General features: G+C 43.7%; 1 protein-coding gene across 1 annotated transcript; it reads left to right on the top strand.

The window, feature by feature from the left end:
• The first annotated feature begins 403 nt into the window (after positions 1–403).
• On the top strand, positions 404–24,397 carry LOC143277796 (uncharacterized). The gene is made up of 8 exons (XM_076582699.1): positions 404–433; positions 2,801–3,074; positions 6,644–6,875; positions 10,511–10,692; positions 13,503–15,658; positions 16,818–16,985; positions 21,791–21,962; positions 24,206–24,397. Exons 2-8 carry the CDS (start codon positions 2,985–2,987, stop codon positions 24,395–24,397), a joined length of 3,192 nt encoding a protein of 1,063 aa, XP_076438814.1. The 5' UTR covers positions 404–433; positions 2,801–2,984.
• The last annotated feature ends 1,389 nt before the right edge of the window (positions 24,398–25,786 follow it).

The following is a 25,786-nucleotide window of genomic DNA, read 5'->3' as shown; positions in this document are numbered from 1 at the left end:
AGGAGGAGAAGAAGATGAAGAAAAGTCTTTTCTACATATTTAGGCAAAAGGCTGAAGAAACCCATGAACCGAGTCGCGATGTTTCATAAATATGGTATAATTGTAGATGTAAGAAACTGGAGCCACCTTTCACCCGATCCTTTCACCTTTAAGACTTTAACTGTTGTGTGTGGTCGTGTCAACATGCCCTCTTCCACAGCCCACCCCCACCTCTCTCCCTCTGATAAGTGTGATCGATATGATTGTACACGCAGAGATAAAACAATACAACAATCTCAGAGAATACACCCTTTCTAACAAAGAATTGAAAATAATTGCAGTACGAAACTATGAAAGGGCTAGCAGTGCGATGTGTCATCTGCTCAGAATCAGTGTTGTCGACTAGGGGTCAAGGCTGAAAGCTGTGAACCCAAACCGACGAAGAAACACCGAGGTATGTAAACTCTTTGCTATTTACACGTAAAGGGAACACGCTTTTAAAAGCTATCTCGAAGGAAGGGTATGCTGAAACAAATTACCATCACAGACGTTTCGTCGCTGAATGGTCTTTCATTACTAAACACTGAAGCAATGAAACAAAATGGGTCGTTTCTAGGACAGTCCGTCGCACTCACAATCGTCTGGACTGGTTTAGGCCCAAATAGAGACTGATAGATGGGGATACTCGGGCATTTTTGACATTTTTGCCCATGGTTCTCGAGGTAGGCAACTGCTCGTGGATGTTATGGTAATGAATTGGATGATGGGATTGCTATGGTTACCGATCTCATTATTGTGGTTTCTCTTCCTCACGATCCGCATTGGGACTTGATTTCTAGTCTCGAGCAATACATCTAGTTGTCTGTCTGCCCATCTGTCTGTCTCAGTATTTTTCTCTGTCCCCCACAATATCTAGGTTATGTTTCGTTTTCGCTTACAACCCCTCCCATCTGTCTCTCACATTCGAATACACACACACACACACACTTGATAAATGCCTAACAGTTCAGAATGCCTTTACTGTGGAAATCATTGGTGTGGATGTGAGGCTGAGAGTGAGTAAACTCAGCTGAAACAAAAGACAAAAGTTAAAGGACAGGTCATAATCATATTTCATCTTTTCCCATGTCACACCCACACGAATACATACATATATATATATATTATGTATTGTATATACACATGCACACACACACACACACACACACACACACACACACACACACACACACACACACACACACACATTATGAAATGGCCAAAAGAGCAGCAAAAAAAGGTGCACAAAGTAAAGAGAATACATTAGAAATACTCCACCTCTAACAGGTTTCAGAATGAATGGAGATGTCAAATTAGTACTGATAATAGGATTTCTTACTCCAAGGAAAAGAGGTTTACAACTGAAATGACACCCAAAAAATGACTGATAACCCACTGTACTATTTAGACTGGTAACTTCTCAGGTGCCTCGCATAAGACTAAATGCTTTCAAGACAAATTTAGCCAATATGTTTATTGTGTATGTGGTCAAGAAATCACACAAAAACCACATTTTATTTCATTGTCAGAGGCTTAACAGGTTGCTTCCACAGTCATGTAAAATTAAACACAAAAGAAATAATTTACAACCATTTATCATTGTTTGAAATTGCTGAATCCCTGTTACATAGGAATGTTTTCATGATGTGACCTACAGATATTTGAAATCTTTTTTGTTGTCCGTGTTGTTAATTCTTGTTACGTTATTTTTTATGGATTGTAGATTCTGCTATTCTAGTTTATCCTTTCTCTGTACATATATCACCCTTTAACCATATTCCACACATACACACAGACACACACACACACACACACACACACACACACACACATGACATGTCTAATATCACTTAAACTAAGTGAAGACATTAAAGAAAGAACACACATGCACGCAAACACGCGCGCGCGCACACACACACACACACACACACACACACACACACATTGATAAATATAGAAACACAGAGACAGAGAGAGAGAAAAAGTTTTCACAATCAGAGAGACTCGTTTTTGTCTTTTTGCTTTTAAGTTTTTGGTCCTTTTCCTTGTCAGTTTTTGCCCCTTTTAAATTCATTTTCATTCTAATTTTTTTTTTTATACTAGATTTTTTTTAAAGAGTTTATTTCCTGACTCTGCCATACACAAAAAGGGAATTAGACTGCTAGATCTCTGTAGCTAAGTGTATATAATGGAAGTTACTGATAGAGTTTGTAGGATATACAGATTGCTAGAATACACCATGAGGGAACCTTAATTTTCTCCCCTGACATTATTATTATTGCTTTTGTTGTTAATGCTACCATCTTTATATATATATATAATATCATCATTATCATGACCATGATATAACTCATAGCTTTATAAAGTTTATTGTCATCATTACTATAATCATTCTATTATTTTTGTATTTGAATTTTTAATGATGCTGCATTTGAAGATGGTAATTGTTTGATATTGTTACATCTCTTATTATTGTATCACATTCTGCAGTCACTACAAGTACAATCATCGCCATTATGACCATCATCATCTTTATCGAATATCTTTATTGGTCGTCTTTTCACTGTTAGCCGCGCAAAATTTGGCCAAGCAGAGCCAAACCGATAGGCCTAGTTTGCATCAGTTTGACATGGTAAGTATATGTATCGCCAAACATGGAGTATAATGCAAACTTCTATTAATATCATCTCCATCCTCATCAACATCGTTATTTTTTTTTTTTTTTTTTTTAATCAATATCATCAGATACTACAAGATCACCCCCTGTGTGTTGTGGTGACAGGCAGTCAGAACAGGCAGCAGTGGGAGACAACAGAGCAACAACAACAGCAGCAGCAGCAGCACATATATATAGTGACACACACGACACAGTGGTTGCTGGGAGCCGGTAGGGGAGAGAAGCAGGAGAGGGGAGAGAAGCAGGAGAGGAGGAGTGAGGAAGTGGGAGGGGTGTGCAGAGAGCAACAATGGCTGCCACCAGCACTGCGGAGCTGAGACACCCCTTTGACTGTGTCTGTTCCTTCTGCTCCCTCATTGAGGCTGGAAGGCTGGAGGAGGTGAGAAACTTCTTTTTTGATAAAATGATGATAATAATAATAATAATGATAATGATAATTATGATAATGTACATTTATATAGTGCCCTTTCTCTCTAAGAGCTCAGGGCGCTTTACATGAAAGAAAAAAGTTACAAATTACATGAATCGTTCATGACCACTCTTTCTCAAAACCCCTCCCTCCCTACCCCCCACACCTCTCCCTCTCCCTCTCTTATTTGTCATGCCTCCAAAAGGAACTGACATAGATGGTGTTGGACAAGAAGGAAGCTGAGAGTGGTGATAAATAGGTTTTAAAAGATAAGTTTTATAGGTTTTAAAAGATGAGTTTTTAGTGAAGAGAGAAAGCTAGCTCGGAGACGGAATCAGATGCAAGGATATGATGAGGAAGATTGTTCCAGAGCAGCAAAGAGGAAAGAAAAGTTCACCAAACTAGGTTCCTGTATTGACACGAGGAAGTTTTAGAAGGTAACAGTCAGAGGAAGAGCGGAGAGTTCTTGAGAGAGTGTAAGCACTGATAAGGTCTTTTTCTTCTTCTTCTCATTCGTTTCTTATTGTTATTTGTTTGTTTGTTTGTTTGTTTTCCAGGGGAGGGTTGGGGTGGATGTATTGTTTGTTATTGTGTGGATATGTATATATAATTGTATCTGTTCCAAATACTCGTCAGCCTCAGATGAGTATGACTATGAGGAAGAGTTTGCGGTTTTATACTTGTGTGTATATGTATATATTTGTGTGTGTGTACTTTTTGTTTGTAATGTTTGTGGGTGTGAGTGGGTGTGGGCACGTGCACGTCTATATTAAACTGTGTGGTGGGAGTTTTGAGTTCAAATATTTATAAAGGTGAGTTGTTTGTTAATATTGGCAAGAAAGACAAAGAGCTTTAAAGTGATGCTTACATGCATGCATGTCCCATCATCCATACTGCTTCAGGTGCATTTCTTTCATGCCACTCATCCCAGATCCCCCACACACCCATAATGATACTGATAACAAAAATACATGTAATAAGTCGTAAATGATAAATTCCCCATAATGTTGGCTGTTAAGTCCCTCCCATGAAATAATACATGTGTAATGGTATTCAGTAAAAAGATTGAGACTTACAAGAAGAAAGATAAACAAACACCAAGACAGTAACACACATTTCAAATATGAATCATCAGATTAAAAAAGCGCAAAATATGCCGTGTATGCACACACTAGAACACGCACATGCACACACACACACACACACACACACACACACACACACACACACACACACCACTTGCCCACAAGCTCACAGATTACATGGAACTATGATTGCCCCCTGCATCGACAGACCCCACAAAATCCTTTGAAGGTTAAAGACTTCTAACAAGAATTCACTGTAACTCGTAAGCATGGAGATAGTTGGGATAGAAGGGGGTGGTGGGGTATGGAACCAAAATTGAGGTCATCATGATAGCAGGGAATGAAAGACCATAGAATATAGGATTTTTTGACTCACTTGTGTCAACAAAGTAAGTCTATGTTTTAACCCGGTGTTCGGTTGTCTGTGTGTGTGTGTCTGTGTGTCCGTGGTAAACTTTAACATTGACATTTTCTCTGCAACTACTTTGTCAGTTGACACCAAATTAGGCATAAAAATAGGAAAAATTTAGTTCTTTCCAGTCATCTTGTTTAAAACAATACTGCACCTCTGGGATGGGCACAAAAAATTTTTTTTTAATAAAGCCTAATTATATGCAAACTGCATTTACTATTATATTTATATTTTTTGTATTCTCTAAACTTGGCACTTTGACCTCTTATTCTGACACAACAACAAGATGAGTCATTATTATCATTTTTTTGTTCAAACAGGAACTTCTTTTGCTAAGCATGGAATTTTTATTTATTTTGCAAACGTTTTGGTGCAGATAGTAAAGAAGGGACTAGGGGACTTAATTTATCACAAGTGAGTCTTGAAGGCCTTGCCTCTCTTGTTTTGTTGTTGTTTCAATTGATAATGGGTGAGGCTGATAAAGCTGTATAGATCTATCCATTTTTAGCTTCAGGATAATGCGAAAATGTTCTTATGCTCCCTTTCACAGTATGCTCCAGCATCAGAGATCTAGACACAATCACTCGCAGGAGATGATTATGAATAATGCTCCCAAAGACGCATTCGTTGAGTGGATGATCCTCAACTGTGTGGTCCTAGTCTTCCCATTTGAGCCCTTTCACACACTCAACTGTGGGTAGGAGTTGGCCTCGAGATAATATTCCTTGAGATTAAATATCCCACAAAGGTTTTTGCCTCTGAAAAGAGCTTGAACTCACTTCCTTAAAGTCCGTCAGTCCACAATGCTAACCTAACCACTTTGCCAGCAGTGGCTAGTTTGTGTTTGTACTTGCTATCTCAGTATCTGTGTGTAGTATGAATATGTGTATGTCTCTCAGTGTGTGTGTTTGTATGTGTGTGTGTGTGTGTGTGTCTGTCAGTATGTGTGTGTGGATGTGTGTGTGTGTGTGTGTGTGCATGGATGTATATACTCTCATCACATGTGTTTGATATCCTTGTAAAAAAAAAATTGAAAAATAATCTTATTCTTACAAATCTTAGAATACATCATTACATGGGTGTAGCAACCATATGAACGAAGAAGAAAGAAAAGATTTTTTTTTTACTACCCTCCCTCCACCACCTCTCTCCCTACCCCCCCAACTTCCCCCACCCCCCAACCCCCACCACCCCACCACTTGACAGACACAATAGCCGAGCGGTTAAAGCATTGGACTTTCAATCTGAGGGTCCCATGTTTGAATCTCGGTAATGGCGCCTGGTGTGTAAAGGGTGGAGATTTTTCTGTTCTCTCAGGTCAACATATGTGTAGACCTGCTAGAGCCTGAACCCCCTTTATGTGTATATGCACGCAGAAGATCAAATATGCACGTTAAAGACCCTGTAATCCATGTTGGTGTTTGGTGGGTTATGGAAACAAGAACATACCCAGCATGCACACCCCTGAAAACAGAGTATGGCTGCCTACATGGCAGGGTAAATAAACAAAACGGTCATGCACGTAAAATGTTACATGTCTGAGTATGTATGTGTGCATGCCTGGCTGCCTACATGGCGGGGTAAATAAACATAACGGTCATGCACGTAAAATGTTACATGTCTGAGTATGTATGTGTGCGTGCCTGAAACCTGATTGAATGACACAGGAAACAAATGATGAGTGCCCAGTGGCAGCCCATTCAGTCGGCTCTGCACAGGTAGAGCCGACTGATTCTTTTAAGAGCTTGTTCATATGGTTGCTACATTCAGTCTCCCCCAAGCCCCCTCCCCCCGAGTTTGTTTAGGGCTTAGAGCTTGGTCTCCAACCGAGGACAGGCACAGGCACTGTATAAGTATCCATATCCTTCATTAATTCATCATTCTTCTTCTTCCTTTGTGGGCTGCAACTCCCACATTCACTCATATGTACACAAGTAGGCTTTTACCTGTATAACCGTTTTTACTCTGCCATGTAGGCAGCCACACTCTGTTTTCGGGTTGTATTCATCATTCATACTCTTGCCTCCCTCCTTGCACCCTAGGTGCGGAAGCTGATTCAGGCAGAGCAGGACCGGTGCCGGTGCTGGGCCAAGCAGGTGGTGTACCGGGTGGTGCGCTACTACCGGCGCTTCCTGCGGGAGCAGCGGGGGGACAGCGTGGCCAAGGCGGCCGTGTGGAGGACCCCGGCCGTCTACCGCTCCCAGACCCGCGCCCTGGTGCTGGAGGTGTGTGCCAAGCTGCTGGCCGGGGGCGCCCCCATCAACTACACCACTGGTCAGTTGGGGTTTTTTTTGTTTTGTTTTTATCTCTCTCCCCAGTGTCAGTTTCTTTTTTTTTTCTTCTACTTTTTTTTTTCCTGCCCCTTCATCTGCACCGTTTTATTGGCATTACTCCCACACCTCTCATTCCTAGTCCCCCTATACACGGCCACATCCGGGTTCATCTGTCGCAGTCCCAGTGCCAGTAGTCCTCAGGGAACAATCTTTCTTCTTCTTTTTTTTTTCTCTCTCCAGTTTGTTTCAGTCTCTCTCAAGGAGGCGTCACTGCGTTTTGACGAAATCCATATATACTCGCCACACCACATCTCCTGGACTGTTCTCAGTGCAAGCAACGGGACATTGGGACTGACGCCAGTTAATCCCAACGCGCAGGAACGATGAAACGACCGCTACAGAACAGCTAAAATATGCTGGTGGAATAGCCTATTGGCTGACACCCTTAACTCACTCCGGATGACAGAACGCTATAGTGGTTTCGACAATTAAAAATTTATCCACATTTTCCTTATGGGGTAGCATAAAAATCGCAGCTACACCGGGCATTGTGAATGTGTCAAGGGTCGAATGGAAAGTTTCTTCGTAAGGTTTCCGTGACTATACACTGGCTGGCCAGCCGTTGACTTTGGTACCTCACATGACAAGATAATCTGCATACATATCGAAAATGGCATCACAGGCAGTACAAGTGGAAATTTTTGGAGCTAACTAGATCACAACAGCAGCTTTCTACAGCTGCTGAAGTGATTGAAATGCTTCAAACTGAAGGTTTCGACATCAACGAGGATGATGAAGACATTGAATAAAGTATCTGCAGTGAAGAAAGCTACCAGCAAAAAAGGTACTAACAGTGACTCAGCTTCTGAGGGCTGTGAAGAGAGGGAGGGGAGCGGACATACACACAACAGAAGAGGGGTCAGTGGGTCAAGTACAGGGAGTTTCATTCAGTTACTTTGTGTTTTGTACTTTTTATGATTTTTTTTCCTAACGTTAACAAATGGGTCGTCTGCAGGGGAAAGCAAGGGAGAAACCTGTTCGTCCGGAGTGAGTTAAGGTCAAATTGTCAGTTTCAGTTTCTCAAGGAGGAGGAGTCACTGTGTTTGGACGAATCCATGTACGCCACACACCACATCTGGCAGGTAGACGCCTACCCAGCAGCATAACCCAACATGCTTAATCAGGCCTTGAGTGCATGCTTACATATTTGTGCACCTATGAAAGTGGGTTTTAATTAAACATTCTTAACCGAGACCCACTAGTGCAGACTCCAGCAGGGGTCTGATTCCTGTCCTGTGCAAACTACTACCCGCCTATGCGGTGAAAACGAAAGTAGCTATGGCCGATAACCTCCCGAAGTAGGTTACCTCCCCCGTGCATCCCTGACTTGCGTCCACTTTTTCCAGCAGCCATCTTGACTCCTGATCCTGTGTTCTTCATACGGCTACGTTTTTTGTATTTCTGTCTGTCTGTCAATTCTTTGACACTCATGTTTTTTTATCTGACGAAGACTTGTATCAGGTCACAAACTTACTTAGCTCATTTGGCCAATCGAGCTAAGATTATGGCGCAATCTCAATTGCAAGGGCCCTCTACCTCGGGTTCTCTGGGTTTCTTCTACAGAATTTTGAGAGAGAGAGAGAGAGAGAACATTTACAAATTACACAACAAAAACAATAAACTTAAGTTGAACATAAATGCAAGATGTAGATTGTACTTAAATGAGGAGTTACATTAACAAATTACACAACAAAAACAATCAACTTCAGTTTAACATTAATGCAGAATGTAGATTTAACTACACATACTTTACCGTGACCCACTAGTGTAGACTCCGGCAGGAAGTCCAAGGAGTCTGCACTAGTGGGTCATGATAAGCATGTTAGATAAGCGTAATTTTAGGGGGGAAAAATGTCCTTTGTACTCAGATGAGGAGTGGTGGTGTATTTAAGGCCAGACACGGTAGTGAAATTTTGACCAAAATAATGATTTTTTTGTGATTTTCGTTTTTTCGCATAATTTGCTTCTTCAATATCTAATCTTTATTAGTTTCACCTGGGTACTATTTTCACTTAAATAAAGCTTCAAACAGCATCAACATGTGTGATTTCTTGTGAGTACCAAGCACATCTCTTTCTTTTCCTGTTTTCTCAGTTTTGTGTTTTGTCCTCATAATACCATTTTTCAAAATGCTAATGCTCAAAAACTTTAAAAGATAGCATGTTCAAACTTGGTACTTTCTTTGTGTATTCATCTTTCTTATAGCGCTGTGGTTTGTATAGTACTAGTAAAAGAATGAATATACAGTCATTTGGGAAAAATTATGTCACGGAATTTATACATCTTTCAACAACAACAAAAAATAAATGTATTTATTCAAATTCCAAAATACCACTGCACTATAATAAAGAACAAATACAAATAAAACAAACAGAAATAACATATCTATAAAGGTATCGAAGTTATAAGCTTTTAATTTTTTTGTTTGTCAGCCATTTTGGATTCGTTTCCATGGAAACCGTCACGACAAATTGCACAAAATGACCTTTTTAGACATGTTTAGTCCAATATCTTTGCATAAAATGTCACAGAAAGCCATAAACTTCAAGTTTATTTCATACGTTTTGTACTACCGTGTCTGGCCTTAAAAAGAAAATGAAATGACCAGACATTTAAAGAAGTACTGAAATGCTCTTCTTTTTTTTCTTTTTTTTTTTCATTGTCAGCATCTTGTAAAATTTAGGCAAGAAAAGAAAGGAACTAATCACCTGTTGTGGTCTGATCCAGTAGTTCTTAACAACATTCATTTGGCCACAGTTGTTTAGTGGGGGGGTGAGGGGGGTTATCATTGTTGTTTTTCATCCAGCATGACTTGAAACCTTTAAGTGAAAAGGTAATTTGAGAGCAAATGGCTTGATGTGAAATTTAAAAAAAATGAAGTTTGATATAGTAGAGAGATTGATTAATTATTGATTTCTATGGTCTTTTTGTTTTTTCCTAATCTGTGGACATGAGCTACATTCCTGGTGACACATTGTTTTAGTATTATTTATTCTCCTCTCCCCCTCCCCCCTGGCCCCCCACCCCACGCCCGCCCCCCCACATAAAAAAGACACCTTATATTTCCCTTATCCAGGCTTGTGCGTGTGTGTTTGTGTCAGTGTGGCGTATGTGTGCATGTATGTATATATATCATTATATGTATTTGTGTGGGTGTGACACGGGAAAAGATGAAATATGATTATGACCTGAGTATGATGACTGTTTTGTTTTGTTGTTGTTGTTTTTTTTTTTGGGGGGGGTTAACCCCTTTCGCCATGTAGGCAGCCATACACCTTTTTCGGGGGCGGGGGGGGGTGTTCGTGGGCTGCAACTCCCATGTTCACTAGTATACATATGTGTTGGAGTGTGTAACTTACGTGTATGATGGGGTTTTTGGGGGGAGAGGGGCGCAGGGGGGGAGGGGGGTGGGGTTGAGGCGGGGGGGGGGGGGGGTTGTACCCCCGTCATGTAGCAGCCATTCTCTGTTTCCGGGGCTGGGTGGGGGTGGGGGGGATTGGAGGGGGCTGGGGGGGGGAGGGATTGTAGGGGGGTGGGGGTGGTACTGACTGACTCACTGTCTGACTGGCTGGGCAGGGGTGGAGACGCCTCTGATGGCAGCGCTGTCGACGTGCGACGAGGAGCTGCTGTGGCTGCTGCTGGGCTTCAAGGCGGACGTCAACCTGTGTGACGGGGTGGAGGACATGAACGCCCTGGGGCTGGCCATCCTGCTCAACCAGGTGCCCCTGGTGGAGATCCTGCTCAAGCATGGGGCCAAGGTCAGGGTCATGTCATCTCCTGATCATTCCAAACATTGTCCTTAACTCACAGTAGTACTGCCAGTTCGCTCTCCTGACTTTTTCCCCACTGACGACCCATTTGTATGGGTAAGAAATATTCGCCAAAAAAGCGAATGTTAGAATTCATGAACTGAAAAGTTCCAGACTATCAGTAACATCACAAGTTAGCTGGTGACTTCTTCTTCTTCTGCGTTCACTCGTATGCACACGAGTGGGCTTTTACGTGTATGACCGTTTTTACCCCGCCATGTAGGCAGCCATACTCCGTTTTCAGGGGTGTGCATGCTGGGTATGTTATTGTTTCCGTAACCCACCGAATGCTGACATGGACTACAGGATCTTTAACGTGCGTATTTGATCTTCTGCTTGCATATACACACGAAGGGGGTTCAGGCACTAAGCAGGTCTGCACATATGTTGACCTGGGAGATCGTAAAAATCTCCACCCTTTACCCACCAGGCGCCGTCACCGTGATTCGAACCCGAGACCCTCAGATTGACAGTCCAACGCTTTAACCACTCAGCTATCGCGCCCGTCAGCTGGTGACAAAATATAAGAACTTCCTCCCTTCTTGTGCTACCATCCATCAAGATGATGAAAGTATCCGTCATGTTTGTTTGAAGTTTGCACACACTGATGACTTTGTAAATGAACCCAGGAAAAGTACAATGAGTTTGAAACAGATTGAATTCAGAACATTATATAGCCCCCGACAGGGCGCCTACGTCTGCTTCTGTTGTCTGCCTTCCTTATGACCGAGAGGAAACTGGGTCAGACGCCATTGTTGACACGCACTGTTCACGCGAAACCGGTCACCTCGAAAACAAGTCTCCTGCTCGCGAGCGCAGCGACTCACACTGCGTTTATTGGTCGCGGTGGAGAGTGGAAAGATCGGTGAAGATATTCTTACCTTATAACGTCATTATGCAAATAAAGTGCCACTCCAAAAATTCAAAACTATTCAAGGCCTTAATCAGGGTCCTTTGTCTGAAACGGTTGTAAACAGTAGTGCCCCCAGTTGGGGCCCTTGGTCAGGAGTGAGTTAACTCACTCCATACGAACGGCGAAAGAGACGACGTTAACAGCGTTTCAGCCCAATTACTCTCGTCAAAATATTGCAAGCGGGAGACTCTTATACTGAAGAGGTGAATGTTGACAGAATACCACAATTCTGACGACGGAAGCTAAAGGTTGGGTCATTCAGACACCCACTGGACATCCGAGGGGTCTGTGTAGAGGAGGAGAGAGGACTGGCCGTACTGAGTGAGTTAATGTTATATATATATATATATTTTTTTTTTTTTTTTTTTTTTTTTTTTTTTAAATATATATATATATATATATGTATATACATATATCATATATATATATACATACATACATACCTATATACATACATACATATAAGAATGTAAATCTGTGTGAGTGTATGTTTGTGTGTGTGTGTGTGTTCGCAAGAAATTCCTGAATAATAATGATTGCTACTTCACTTGACCAACATAGTAATGATTGCGGTGATGATTAGGCAGTGATTGTAATGATGGTAACAAAACAACAGCAACAACATTGTCAACATCACCATCAACAACAACAACAACAAACAACATCAGCAACATAATCATCATCATCATTGTCATGAACATGACGATTATAATGATAATGATAGCAATGAAAACTTACAAATGCTATCATTAAAGACAGAAGAAGGATTCTGTTCAGTGGTGGAACTGTGGAGGTGATAACTCGGTAATCTGCTCAAGACATGGGGTAGAATCATTATTTTTGTCGTCAGTTGTCGTCATTATATATATATTTTTTTTTTGTCATTATCATAGTTAGCTCAGTGAGTTGTCTCTGTTATTCACTTGATATAGTGTTATGCTTAAGTATGGTAGCAAAGTACTAAAGGTTACATAAATTTAAGTCTGTCATGATAAATTTTGTGCGTTGAAGACTTCCCTTCTCTTGCTTCAACCCTCTGTGTACACACATGTACACACACAGGTGCATGCATGTACGCACATACTACTGACAGAAAAAAGAAAGAACAAACGAACACACACACAGAATACAGAATACTTTATCATCTCAACAAGAGAAATTAATTCATTTGTGGTGTAAAACACATAAACGATGCATAAAAATCACAGTCATTCAACACCTATACATAAAAGACACAAGATGTTCAGATGTCAGCCTAGGGCATCCCATTGCGTACAATCAGTAATCACAGTAGACAACAAGAACGGAAACTTTTAAAACGTAGTTTACTTGGAGTAAATCATACATTCATCACCACAGCCATACATGTGTAATACAAACACAAACATGCATGCACACACACACACACACACACACACACACACACACACACACACACGCACGCACGCACGCACGCACGCACACACACACACACACACAAAAAAAAAACAACAACAACAACACACACACCACACAAAACACACCCACATCCTCAACAACAATGAAGATGAAATCAGTGGAGACGTTGACGAAGCAAATGAGGAAGTTCATTCCAATTGCAAGGTCCAGAGACAGAGAAAGAACAGCAGCCAACAGTCGAGGGTTTGAATCTGGGTATGCGTAAACAGAGTGGATCCAAAACCGACCGTAGTGAGCGAGATGGAGTGTAGAGGTGAAGGCAGCCGCAGAGATAGGAAGGGGCAGTTTTGTGGATACATCTATAACATAGAGTGCTGATCTTGTACTTTATTTGGTGTGAGACAGGGAGCCACTCGACAGGGTTTTTTTTGTTGGCATCTCCCTGCAGGTGAACAGCCTGTGCTGCGGCAACCTGGCGCCCATCCAGCTGGCCATGAACAAGAGCAGCGCGGTGTCGGACCTGCTGATCCAGCACGGGGCCGACGCCCACCAGCTGCGGGGCCTGTCCCTGGACGACCGCCTCCTGGCCGGCCAGTCCCCGCTGCTGGTGGCCGTGCTGCGCCGCAACCTGCACCTGGGCCGCCTGCTGCTGGAGCATGGGGAGGACGTCAACCAGACCTTCAACGACACCCTGGAGTCCCCCATCCACCAGGCCGTGCGCGGCCTGGACCCAGACATGGTGGAGCTGCTCATCGAGCACGGGGCCGACCTCAACCGGCCCAACTTCGAGGGCCACACCCCACTGGGGCTGGCGCTGGTGGGGCCTGCGGCACCGGCGGGGGTGGACTCCTCTGCGGCCGACGTGGCCACGGCCATCGCCAAGCGCCTGGTGCGGGCCGGGGCCTCAGCCACCCGCCGGACACGCATCTCCTACTTCCAGAAGGCCTACAGCCCCCTGCACATCGCCAGCTTCAAGGGCAACCTGGAGTTTGTGCGCTTCCTGGTGGAGGAGGTGTGCCCACGCGTCGGGTTCGACGGGGAGGAGGTGGAGGGGGAGGCAGCACCCCCTGCGTCGGAGGCCGGGGGGAAGAAGGGGGAGAAGAAGGAGGGGAGTGTGTGGGTCAGCCCCAAGGGGCCCCAGGAGAGCTACTTCAAGCTGCTGCGGCGCAACGAACGGTTCTGGGCCAGCACGCCCAGCTCCTCCTCCTCCTCCTCCACCCCCTCCACCCACCCTTCCCTGGCCCCACCCAGCTTTCCGGCAGACAGCGAGGACTATCATGTGAGGAGTGAGGTGTCCTCCACACCCACCACCAACATCACCTCCTCCTCCTCCTCCCCCTCCTCCCTCAAGACAGACACAGCTGCTGCCAGGGACTTAACAGGAAGAAAAGAAAGTGGTGTTGATCAGGACCTGTCCAACCCTGCATCCCCACCAGTCAGTGATATACCAGTGTCCCCGCTTAGTTCTGCAGACACAGTAGGCGTGACCACAGACCTGGCCGCCACCGCCGCTGCCAGAGAGGGCAGTATATGTAGCGTGTGCAGGGATAGGAAAGACAAGGTAGATGCCAGTGGCTCCTCCCCAACTCAGATCCCAGCCACGGCAGAAAAGGACAAACCTGCCGAGGACAGTGAGCCACAAAATAACATCGTCTTTGTTATAGGAGGGGAGAAGATAGAGAAACCAACAGTCAAAGATCAGTGGATTGTCTCGGACCAGGAGGATGATGATGCTCGGTGCAACTGCTGCGAGTTTTGCCTCTCCCCAGACGTGCTCAGCTCTGTGCTCTTTGTGGTGAACCGAGGCACCCAGACGGATAGTAGCTATGATACCGGTGATGCCAAGGAAGGATCCGCAGACTACGACAGCTCGTTGTCTACGTCTTCGCCTCCTGGATCTACCTCAGCAGCTTCTGATTCCCAGAGCAACAACGTTCTGAAAAGCGGGCCTAGTCAGATGAACTCCAGAAGTCTGGAGGAGGAGGAGCCCCAGGACTGTAGTAGTCAGGCGACTCCCAGCGACCCAGCTTCCCCTCAGCTCCGGCACAGTTCCACCCAGACCCACATCCGCATGCAGCTGCTGAACACACAGACGCCCAGCCAAGGAGCGATGGCGGTGATGGCAGCAGAGGCCGAAGCAGGCGCCGTTGCAGTGGAAACGGGCACCACCATGTCCCGAGAGAGCCCTGTCTTCCAGGCAGAGTTTGGCTCGCCGGACTACATCTACCCCTCTGGGGAAGACGCCGCCAGGTGGCAGGAGCAGTTTGCAGGATGCCGGCAGCAGAAAAAGGAGGAGGAGGCAGCTGCAAGGGGAGGGGGTGGTCAGCAGGGTGGGAGGAGCTACAGCGTGGCACGGTTTCTGAACCAGGTGGGGAGCGACGGGTCGACGGCGCTCTTCATGGCGGTGTACGACGGCAACGTGGAGCTGGTGGACTACCTGCTGGGCCACGGGGCCGACCCCCACTTCAGCAGCCAGCACGGCAACTTCTTCCACGCCGCCGTGCTCAGCCAGAGCCTCCCTCTGCTGCACCGCGCCCTGGGGCTGGGCTGCCGCATCAACGAGGTCAACATGTTCGGCAACTCCCCGCTCACCCTCGTGTCCAGGTCAGTTCTTTGTCAGTGTGTGTGTGTCTGTGTCTGTGTCTGTGTCTGTGTCTGTTTGCTCTCTGTCTCTCTCTCACTTGCTTGATGCAAAACCAGCCAGGGTTTGGGTGGGTTTTTTTATTTTTGTTGTTGGGTTTTTATTTTATCTGCTGCTCTCTCTCTCTCTCTCTTCTTGCCTTTTTTTTTTTTTTTTTTTTAAGTTTTACACCATTTCTGTGGTGTCGTTACGATGAGGAGGAGGAGGATACTTATATAGCTGAGCTGCTGCATCAGTGAGGTCAACATGTTTGGCAACTCCTCACTCACCCTCATCTCCAGGCCAGTGTGTGTGCTTGCTGGCTGCCAGACCAGCCAGAGTTTTTGTGGGGGGTTGGAGGTTTTTTTGGGGTTTTTTATCTGCTTCTCTCTCTCTCTCTTGCCTTTTTTTTTTTAGTTTTATACCATTTCTGTGGTGGTGTTATGAATCTCGGTAACAACGCCTGGTGGGTAAAGGGTGGAGATTTTTCCGATCTCCCAGATCCTGTTACCCATGTCAGCATTCGGTGGGTTATGGAAACAAGAACATACTCAGCACACACCACCGAAAACTGAGTGTGGCTGCCTACATGGCGGGGGGGAAATAAACCAAAAAAACAGTCATACATGTTGAATGTTACATGTCTGTCTGAGTGGGTATGTATGTGTGCATGCCTGAAAAATCTTACTGAATGACACAGGAAACAAATGATGAGCACCTAATGGCAGCCCGGTCTGATGTGGACTCAGGTAAGGCAGCCTGTTACCTGGACACTAGTCATTTGGATGAGACGATAAACCAAGGTTCCATGTGCAGCATGCGCACATAAAAGAACCTATGGCAACAAAAGGGTTGTCCTTTGCAAAATTCTGCAGAAAAATCCACTTCGATAGGAAAACAAATTGAAAATAAAAAACTGCATGCAGGAAAAAATACAAAAAAAATGGGTGACACTGTCAGTGTAGCGACGCGCTCTCCCTTCAGAGAGCAGCCTGAATTTCACACAGAGAAATGTGTTGTGACAAAAAGAGCAGTACAATACAACACCATACATCATCATCATCATAGTTGTCAGTCCTCACCAACCAATCATATAGCCACCACCAACACCACCACAATCACTGCCGCCTGTTTTTTTTGCAGGCTGGACCTGCCGGACGCCTGTGACCTGCTGGTCAGCCGGGGGGCGGACATGAACTCGAGAGACCGCTACGGGGAGACGCCGCTGCTGGCCAGCGTCTACTTTGGCTGCGAGATGAACGCCCGCACCCTCATCCAGCACGGGGCCGCCCTGGACCTGGTGGATGACAAGTGAGTAGTGATCTTCTTCCTTTCTTTCTTGTGTCTTCTCCCTCCTGTTTCTTTCCTTCCTGATTTTTGACTCGCATGTGTAAACAAAGTGAGTCTATGTTTTAACCCGGTGTTCGGTTGTCTGTGTGTGTGTGTGTGTGTGTGTGTGTGTGTCCGTGGTAAACTTTAACATTGACATTTTCTCTGCAAATACTTTGTCAGTTGACACCAAATTTGGCATAAAAATAGGAAAAATTCAGTTCTTTCCAGTCATCTTGTTTAAAACAATATTGCACCTCTGGGATGGGCACAAAAAAAATTAAAAAAAGAAGCCTAATTATATGCAAACTGCATTTACTGTTAATATTTATATTTTTTGTAATCTCTAAACTTGGCACTTTGACCTCTTATTCTGACACAACAACAAGAGGAGTCATTATTATCATTTTTTGTTCAAACAGGAACTTCTTTTGCTAAGCATGGAATTTTTATTTATTTTGCAAACGTTTTGGTGCAGATAGTAAAAAAGGGAAATTACTCAGTAATTAATGCTAGGGGACTTAATTTATCACAAGTGAGTCTTGAAGGCCTTGCCTCTCTTGTTTTTTTGTTTTGTTTTTTTGTTGTTGGTTTTTTGTTTGCGGGGGGTTTTTGGTTTGTATTTTGTATTTGTATTTCTTTTTATCACAACAGATTTCTCTGTGTGAAATTCAGGCTGCTCTCTCCAGGGAGAGCGCGTCGCTACACTACAGCGCCACCCATTTTTTTGGTATTTTTTTCCTGCGTGCAGTTTTATTTGTTTTTCCTATCGAAGTGGATTTTTCTACAGAATTTTGCCAGGAACAACCCTTTTGTTGCCGTGGGTTCTTTTACGTGCGCTAAGTGCATGCTGCACATGGGACCTCGGTTTATTTTCTCATCCGAATGACTAGCGTCCAGACCACCACTCAAGGTCTAGTGGAGGGGGAGAAAATATCGGCGGCTGAGCCGTGATTCGAACCAGCGCGCTCAGATTCTCTCTCGCTTCCTAGGCGGACGCGTTACCTCTAGGCCATCACTCATCTTCTTTCTTCTTTCGTTGCCGTCATCGTCTTCTTTTGTTGTTGTCATTGTCTGTTGTTCATCATTGTCTTCTTTCTTCTTCTTCTCCCTCTTTCACTATCATCGTCTTCTTCTTTCGTTCATCGTTGTCTTCTTTCTGTTTCCTCTTTCGCCATCGTTGTCGTCGTCTTCTTTGGCCGACGACAACGGTTGTCTCCTTCTTTTGTCGTCGTCATCTTCTTTCGCTGTTGTCGTCGTCGTCTTGTTTTGTTGTTATCTTCTTCTTCTTCTTTTTTTTTGTTGTCGTCTTTTCTTCTTCTTTTTTCATCATCCCCTTCTTTCATCTTTTGTCTTTTTTTTTCTTCTTCATATTTCATCGTTGTCTTCTTGTTTCTTCTTCTTTCATCATCGCCTTCTCTCATCTTTTGTCTTCTTCTTTGTTTCTTCTTATTTCGTCGTCTTCTTCTTCTTCTTTCTTCCTCCTTTTTCGTCGTCACCTTCTTTCGTCTTTTGTCTTCTTCTTTTGTTGTTGTCTTCTTTCTTCATCATCTTTTTTTTTTTCTTCCTTTTTCTTTCCTTTCTTTCTTTCTTCTTCTTCATCTTCCTCTTCTCTCTTCTTCTTCTGCTTATTTTCTTCTTGTCTCATTGTTGTCTTGTTTTATTTTATTTTATTTTATTATTTTATTTTATTTTTACTTTATTTCATTTTATTTTATTTTATTTATTTATTCATTGTTGATGTTGTTTTGTTTTTGTTGTTTTTTTTGGGGGGGGCGTTGTTTTTGTTTCTTTTTTTTTCTCAAGGCCTGACTAAGTGCGTTTTGGTTACGCTGCTGGTCAGGCATCTGCTTGGCAGATGTGGTGTAGCGTATATGGATTTGTCCGAATGCAGTGACGCCTCCCTCCTTGAGCTGCTGATACTGATACTGATGTCTTTTTTCTTCTTTCATAGTCTTCTTTTTTACCCGTCGTCTTCTTTCTTCATCTTCTTCTTCTTTCTTCTTCTTCTTCTTCTTCTTCTTCTTCTTCTTTTGTCATTTTCTTCTTCTTCTGCATTCTTCTTCTTCTTCTTCTTCTTCTTCTTCTGCTTCTTCTTCTTCTTTTGTCATTTTCTTCTTCTTCTTCTTCTTCTTCTTCTTCTTTTGTCATTTTCTTCTTCTTCTTCTTCTTCTTCTTCTTCTTCTTTTGTCATTTTCTTCTTCTTCTTCTTCTTCTTCTTTCGTCATCTTCTTCTTCTTCTTCTTCTTCTTCTTTTGTCATCTTCTTCTACTTCTTTTTCTTCTTCTTCTTCTTCTTCTTTTGTCATTTTCTTCTTCTTCTTCTTCTTCTTCTTCTTCTTCTTCTTCTTTCGTCATCTTCTTCTTCTTCTTCTTCTTCTTTTGTCATTTTTCTTCTTCTTCTTCTTCTTCTTCTTCTTCTTCTTCTTCTTTCGTCATCTTCTTCTTCTTCTTCTTCTTCTTTTGTCATCTTCTTCTTCTTCTTCTTCTTCTTCTTCTTCTTCTTCTTCTTCTTTTGTCATTTTCTTCTTCTTCTTCTTTTGTCATCTTCTTCTTCTTCTTCTTCTTCTTCTTCTTTTGTCATTTTCTTCTTCTTCTTCTTCTTCTTCTTCTTCTTCTTCTTCTTTTGTCATTTTCTTCCTCTTCTTCCTCTTCTGCTTCTTCTTCTTCTTTTGTCATTTTCTTCTTCTTCTTCTTTCGTCATCTTCTTCTTCTTCTTTTGTCATCTTCTTCTTCTTCTTTCTTCTTCTTCTTCTTCTTCTTTCTTCTTCTTCTTCTTCTTCTTCTTTCGTCATCATCTTCTTTCTTTCTTCTTCTTTTATCATCTTCTTTGTCTTCATCTTCTTTCTTCTGTCTTCTTTTTCTTCGCCTTCTTGTTACTTTCGTTCTTCTTTCTTACTTTTTTTCTTCTTCATTCTTCTTCCGTCCTCGTTTTCTTCTTCTGCCCTCCCTCTCTTTCTTTCTTCTCCTGCTTCTTCTTCTTTTCTCTTTTTTCTTTTCTTTTTTTTTCTTTTTTTTCTTTTTTTCTCTTTTTTTTTCTTTTTTCTTTTTTTTTCTCTTTTTTTTTCTTTTTTTCTTTTTTTTTTTTTTTTCTTTTTTCTTTTTTTTTTCTTTTTTTCTTTTTTTTTTTTTTTTTTTTTTCAAGGCCTGACTAAGTGCGTTTTGGTTACGCTGCTGGTCAGGCATCTGCTTGGCAGATGTGGTGTAGCGTATATGGATTTGTCCGAACGCAGTGACGCCTCCTTGAGCTACTGAAACTGAAACTGAAACTTCTCCTTCTTCTTCACCTTCTTTTCCAATCATTCTTTCTTTGACACTGTTGTTTTTTTTTCAAGGGCATAAAAGTTGTCCAGTCATGCTTATTAAAAAGAAAGAAAAATTAAATTAAAAAAAAGAAAAGAAAAGAAAACATTCATTCAGCAAATTTCCCAGGAAGGGCCATTGTGATTGATTCAAGATAAGGAGGAATAAGAATGGATAGAATGAAAAAGAAAAACAGATCAAATCACTGGAAAAAAAAGCCCACAAGCAAAGCGTTTTCTTTGTCTGGTCTTCTCTTCTCTTCCTCCTGTTGTAATCTGCGGTTTATGATTACTGCAACAAAACTTTCATCAGTTTAACTCTCTCCATACGAACGGCGAAAGAGACGACGTTAACAGTGTTTCATCCCAATTACCATCATCAAAATATTGCAAGCGGAACGCTCTTATGCTGAAGAGGTGAATGTTGACAAAGTTCTGACGACAGAAGCTAAAGGTTGGGTCATTCAGACACCCACTGGACATCCGAGGGGTCTGTGTAGAGGAGAGGCCGTACTGAGTGAGTTAATGGATACAAGTATGTATACGTCAGAGTTGTTAGTTGTTCCGGACAAAAGTTAACTGTGATGCTTTTATGAAACAGACGTTTAGTACTCTCTTTAACTTAAAAGCGATTCACTCCAGAAGTGAATGCACATATAACATATATTTTAGACTTTGTGTGACATTTCGCAAGAACAGCGTGGAATGTTTGTGGAAAACCAGTCAGTCATGACTGCTGTTATGTACATGTACATATGTGTGTGTGGACAGCCACATGTCGGCCATCTACTGAACCAGTCACAATCATGACCACTATCATGTACATGTTTGTGTGTGTGTGTGTGTGTGTATGTGTGGACAGCCACATGTCGGCCATCTACTGAACCAGTCACAATCATGACCACTTTCATGTACATGTTTGTGTGTGTGTGTGTGTGTGGACAGCCACATGTCGGCTATCTGCTGAACCAGTCACAGTCATGACCACTGTCATGTACATGTTTTTTTGTATGTGTGTGTGTGTGTGTGTGGACAGCCACATGTCGGCCGTCTACTGAACCAGTCACAGTCATGACCTCAGTTATGTACATGTTTGTGTGTGTGTGTGTGTGTGTGTGTGTGGACAGCCACATGTTGGCCATCTATGTGCGTGTGCGTGTGTGTGTGTCAAACAGCCACAGGTATCTGCATGATATAAGACACAGACATTACACGGCGGATTCTCTGTGGACGCTCATGAAAAGAAGTGAATATTTTAAATCAGATTTGAACATTTCAAACTCTGGAAAGTTTTTAAACTTTTTGAGTGAAAAGCTTGAACCAGTGACTAGTTTTTATTGTACTTTTTTTTTTTTTTTTTAAACCCTTTACTTGAAAGTAGATGCTAAATGTGGCCATAGCCTTGAGATGGCCTTGAGTGGTCGGTGAAGCTCTTAAGCACAGTAGTGTGATTTGATTTGATTTGATTTTGATTTGCTTTTGACAGCCACACATCGGCCATCTACTGGTCCATCTTCAACAACCGGCAGCGCACGCTGAAGCTGCTGCTGATGGCCGGGGCCAGCTTCACGCCCCAGGTGTTCCGCCAGTACCCCCGCAACATCCGTGTCATGAACAACCGGCCCCTCTTCCAGTTCATCCAGCACTACGTGCACCAGGTGAGGAGGAGGAGGAGGATGACAGCACAGCCCAGCCCCAGCCCCCAGGCCCCCCCCCCCCCCCCCGTCCAGTCCTGCCCACCTCCCCCCCACCACCACCCACCACCCCTCATCCCACCACCCTGTCTCATCTCTTACCACTTTTTTTTTTCTTTCTTTCTTTCTTTTTTTTTTTTTTTTTTTTTTGCTGTTCCCATCTTCTGTACCGTCCCAGTTACACTTCTCTCCCACACTTCTCATCTCAAGTCCTTCCTCCCCCCCTAACCCCCCACCCCCACCCCCACTCCTCCCCAACTCCTGCCCCCCCCCCCCCCCCCCCCCACCCACCCCTGCTGACCCCCCTATCACTCATACACAGCCACACTCCAGATTCTCTTTCTACTTTCTTCATTTCTTCCGTCGTGTGTGTGTGTGTGTGTGTGGTGCAGGGGTGCGTACAAGTACAGACCCGATGTATAGTTTAGCATGGTAAGTTGAAAATTATGCTTGGTTGGGAAAAAATAATTTAACTGAGTTGAAAATTATGTTTAGTTTGGAAATAATAAAACAAAAAGAGTTGAAAATTATATATTGTTGGGGTTTTTTTTTGGTGGGGGAGGGTGGGGGGTGCAGTTGGGGGGGGTGAACTCAGTTGAAACTTAAGGTTTTTTGGAGGAAAAAAAATTGTTGAAAATTACATTTTTCAAATCATAAGTGAACTGACTTGGTAATTGCGCTTCGTTAGAAAATGGAAGTGAATTGTGGTGTTGATAGATAACCTTTGTTGTGGAAACAGTGAATTGAGCTGACAGTTACCCTTTGTTGGAAAAAAAATGATATGAATTGAGCTGAAATTTTCAGAATGTGGCAGAATGGTTCATCTTTGAGTGTACAGTTTTGTGAGGGTCTGGGTTCAAGACCTTTCAGTCTCACCCCTTTCTCTCGAGTTGGTCTGGGAAAAAAAAAAAAAAAAAAAATCAAACTGAGCGTCTAATCGTTCGGATGGGAAGATAAACCGAGGACCCGTGTGCAGCATGTACTTGGTGCACTGAAACAGAGCCCATGGCAATGAGAGTGTTGTTCCTCTGTGCACAAAAAAAACAAACAAACAAAAAAAAAAAACATCACTCTTGCCCCCCATGCTGTCCATCAACGATGTTTCTTTGATTTGTCATTGGGTCCTGATGCCCATTCATGGACTTTACACAACTTTGCACAGCAACTGCACCTTTCTTGCTGTTTCTCAGGCTATTGGCGACTGAACTTTTGGGTTCTTCATCCCCCCACACAGGCACACAGCCCTCTGCAGGCAACCAGTCCTATTACCATTCTCTTCTTGTGATACACAATAACAGGAAATAAATCACAATATTCTGCCGGAAAAAGAGGGCGCTAGCTAGCGGGACAAAGGGGAGGTTACCTACTTCCGGGAGGTTATCGGCCGTAGTTGCTCTCTTTTTCTCCGCATAGGCGGATAGTAGTTTGCACAGAACAGGAATGTCAGACCCCTGCCGGAGTCTGCACAAGTTGGGTCACGGTAAGTATGTTATTGAAACGTAATTTTAGATAGAAAATTTCCTGTTTGAAGAAATCCACTCTGATAGGTAGGCAAGTTATATATGCATGCACGCAAGGCCTGACGAAGCGGCGTTTGGTAAGAGCGGACCGGGCAAGACGGGTCATCTTTTCACTGTTAGCCGCGCGAAATTTAGCCAAGCAGAGCAAACCGATAGGCCTAGTTGGCATCAGTTTGACATGGTAAGTACATGTATCACCAAGCGTGAAGTATGATACAAACTCCTCCTTTTGGTTCTGCCGCTGGTCAGGAAGTTATATCTGCATGCACTCAAGGCGTGACAAAGCGGCGTTTGGTTATGCTGCTGGTGAGGACGTTATACATGCACGCACTCCAGGCGTGACGAAGCGGCGTTTGGTTGTGCTGCTGGTGAGGAAGTTATACATGCATGCACTCAAGGCGTGACGAAGCGGTGTTTGGTTATGCTGCTGGTGAGGAAGTTATACATGCATGCACTCAAGGCGTGACGAAGCGGTGTTTGGTTGTGCTGCTGGTGAGGAAGTTATATCTGCATGCAGTCAAGGCCTAAGCGGCGTTGGGTTATGCTGCTGGTCAGGCCTTTTGCCAAACAGATGGGGTGTAGCGTATATGGATTTGTCTAAACACAGTGAGTGACGCCCCCCCCAACCCTTCCCTTCCCCCCCTTGAGAAGCTGAAACTCACACTTATGTTTTCTCCCCACCACCAGCCTCGCTCCCTTCGAGACCTGGCCACCATCCGCACCCGCATCCACATGGGCCGGGTCAAGCAAGGTCGCAGCATTCTCAGCGACCTCGACCTCCTGCCGATTCCCAACCGCCTGAAGGACATCCTGCGCCTCAAGCACTTCATCCAGCAGATAGATGCCGAGGCCGAGGCCGCCGAGCTCCTGGAGAAGTGACGAGGGGGGCTGGGGGGGGAGAGCGACTGTGAGGAGCCGCTGGCGGAGTTGTCTGCACATACTGGTCGGTGTGAACAATAGAAGTGGTGCTTCACCCATGAGGAATATGGCAAGGTAGCCAGTTGGGCGGTGGGGTTTTTTTTTTGTTTGTTGGTTTTTCTTACAGGGTTTGACGGGCGCAATAGCCGAGTGGTTAAAGCATTGGACTGTCAATCTGAGGGTCCCGGGTTCGAATCACGGTGACGGCGCCTGGTGGGTAAAGGGTGGAGATTTTTACCATCTCCCAGGTCAACATAAGTGCAGACCTGCTTGTGCCTGAACCCCCTTCGTGTGTATATGCAAGCAGAAGATCAAATACGCACGTTAAAGATCCTGTAATCCATGTCAGCGTTCGGTGGGTTATGGAAACAAGAACATACCCAGCATGCACACCCCCGAAAATGGAGTATGGCTGCCTACATGGCGGGGTAAAAACGGTCATACACGTAAAAGCCCACTCGTGTGCATACGAGTAAACGCAGAAGAAGAAGAGTTACAGGGTTTTTTGGTTGTTTTGGGGGAGTTTTTCTGGGGTGATGTATGATAGTCGTGTCTGACTATGACCATCAGAACAGCTTGAGGAGGTCAAGAGTGTCTGGGCTACAAGGGTTGGGTTTTTTTTTGTTGTTGTTGTTGTTTTTTTAAGACAGTTGGTTTTGTGATGGGTTGTGATGACAGTTTAATAACATTCGCTGAAGACCAGCTGTGGTGTGTAGCTTGGAGTTTTGGCATGGCTGGAGCCTTTTCAGCTTCAGAGTTACTCTCAAGAGTGGGCACTAACAGATTTTATCAGTCCTGGTATTAGTTAGATTTTTTGTGTGTGTGTGTGTGTGTGTCTTAAGCACCGCATAGAGGAAATTGTGGGGTTTTTTTAATTTTTTGTTGTTGTTGTTGTTTTGGAGATTGCTTCTGTTCCTTTTTTTTTTTTTTTTTTTTTCTTTTTTTTTTATATATAGAAATTGCTTTGTTTTGAAAAAGTGTTGATCAGATACATTTTCTGCCTCACGTGTGAGATAAGACCCTGTGGAAACCAGCGACACCGAAATGAGGCTAGGGTAACAGCTGTCTTGTTTTAAGTGTTGGTCAGATACATTTTCCGCCCTGCGTGTGAGATAAGACCCTGTGAAACCAGCGACACCGAAATGAAGCTAGGGTAACAGCTGTCTTGTTTTAAGTGTTGGTCAGATAACATTTTCCGCCCTGCGTGTGAGATAAGACCCTGTGGAAACCAGCGGACGCCTGGAAGAGGCTAGGGTAACAGCTGGTTTATTTTAAAGGTGTTGATCAGATGCATTTTCTGCCTCACGTGTGAGATGAGACCCTGAAACCAGCAACACCGAAATGAGGCTA

Source organism: Babylonia areolata, chromosome 35 (genome assembly GCF_041734735.1).
Source record: "Babylonia areolata isolate BAREFJ2019XMU chromosome 35, ASM4173473v1, whole genome shotgun sequence".
Classification (NCBI taxonomy): Eukaryota; Metazoa; Mollusca; class Gastropoda; order Neogastropoda; family Buccinidae; genus Babylonia; species Babylonia areolata.
The sequence above is the reverse complement of the archived record's forward strand: the minus strand, read 5'-3'. Positions and strand labels throughout refer to the sequence as shown.

What these genes read in the sequence shown, in the direction of transcription:
- LOC143277796 (XM_076582699.1), top strand. Translation starts at nt 2,985, where the DNA reads ATGGCTGCCACCAGCACTGCGGAGCTGAGACACCCCTTTGACTGTGTC. An exon ending in CCGCTCACCCTCGTGTCCAG is followed by an intron (nt 15,659 to 16,817) that starts GTCAGTTCTTTG and finishes TTTTTTTTGCAG; the next exon opens with GCTGGACCTGCCGGACGCCT. An exon ending in CTGGACCTGGTGGATGACAA is followed by an intron (nt 16,986 to 21,790) that starts GTGAGTAGTGAT and finishes TGCTTTTGACAG; the next exon opens with CCACACATCGGCCATCTACT.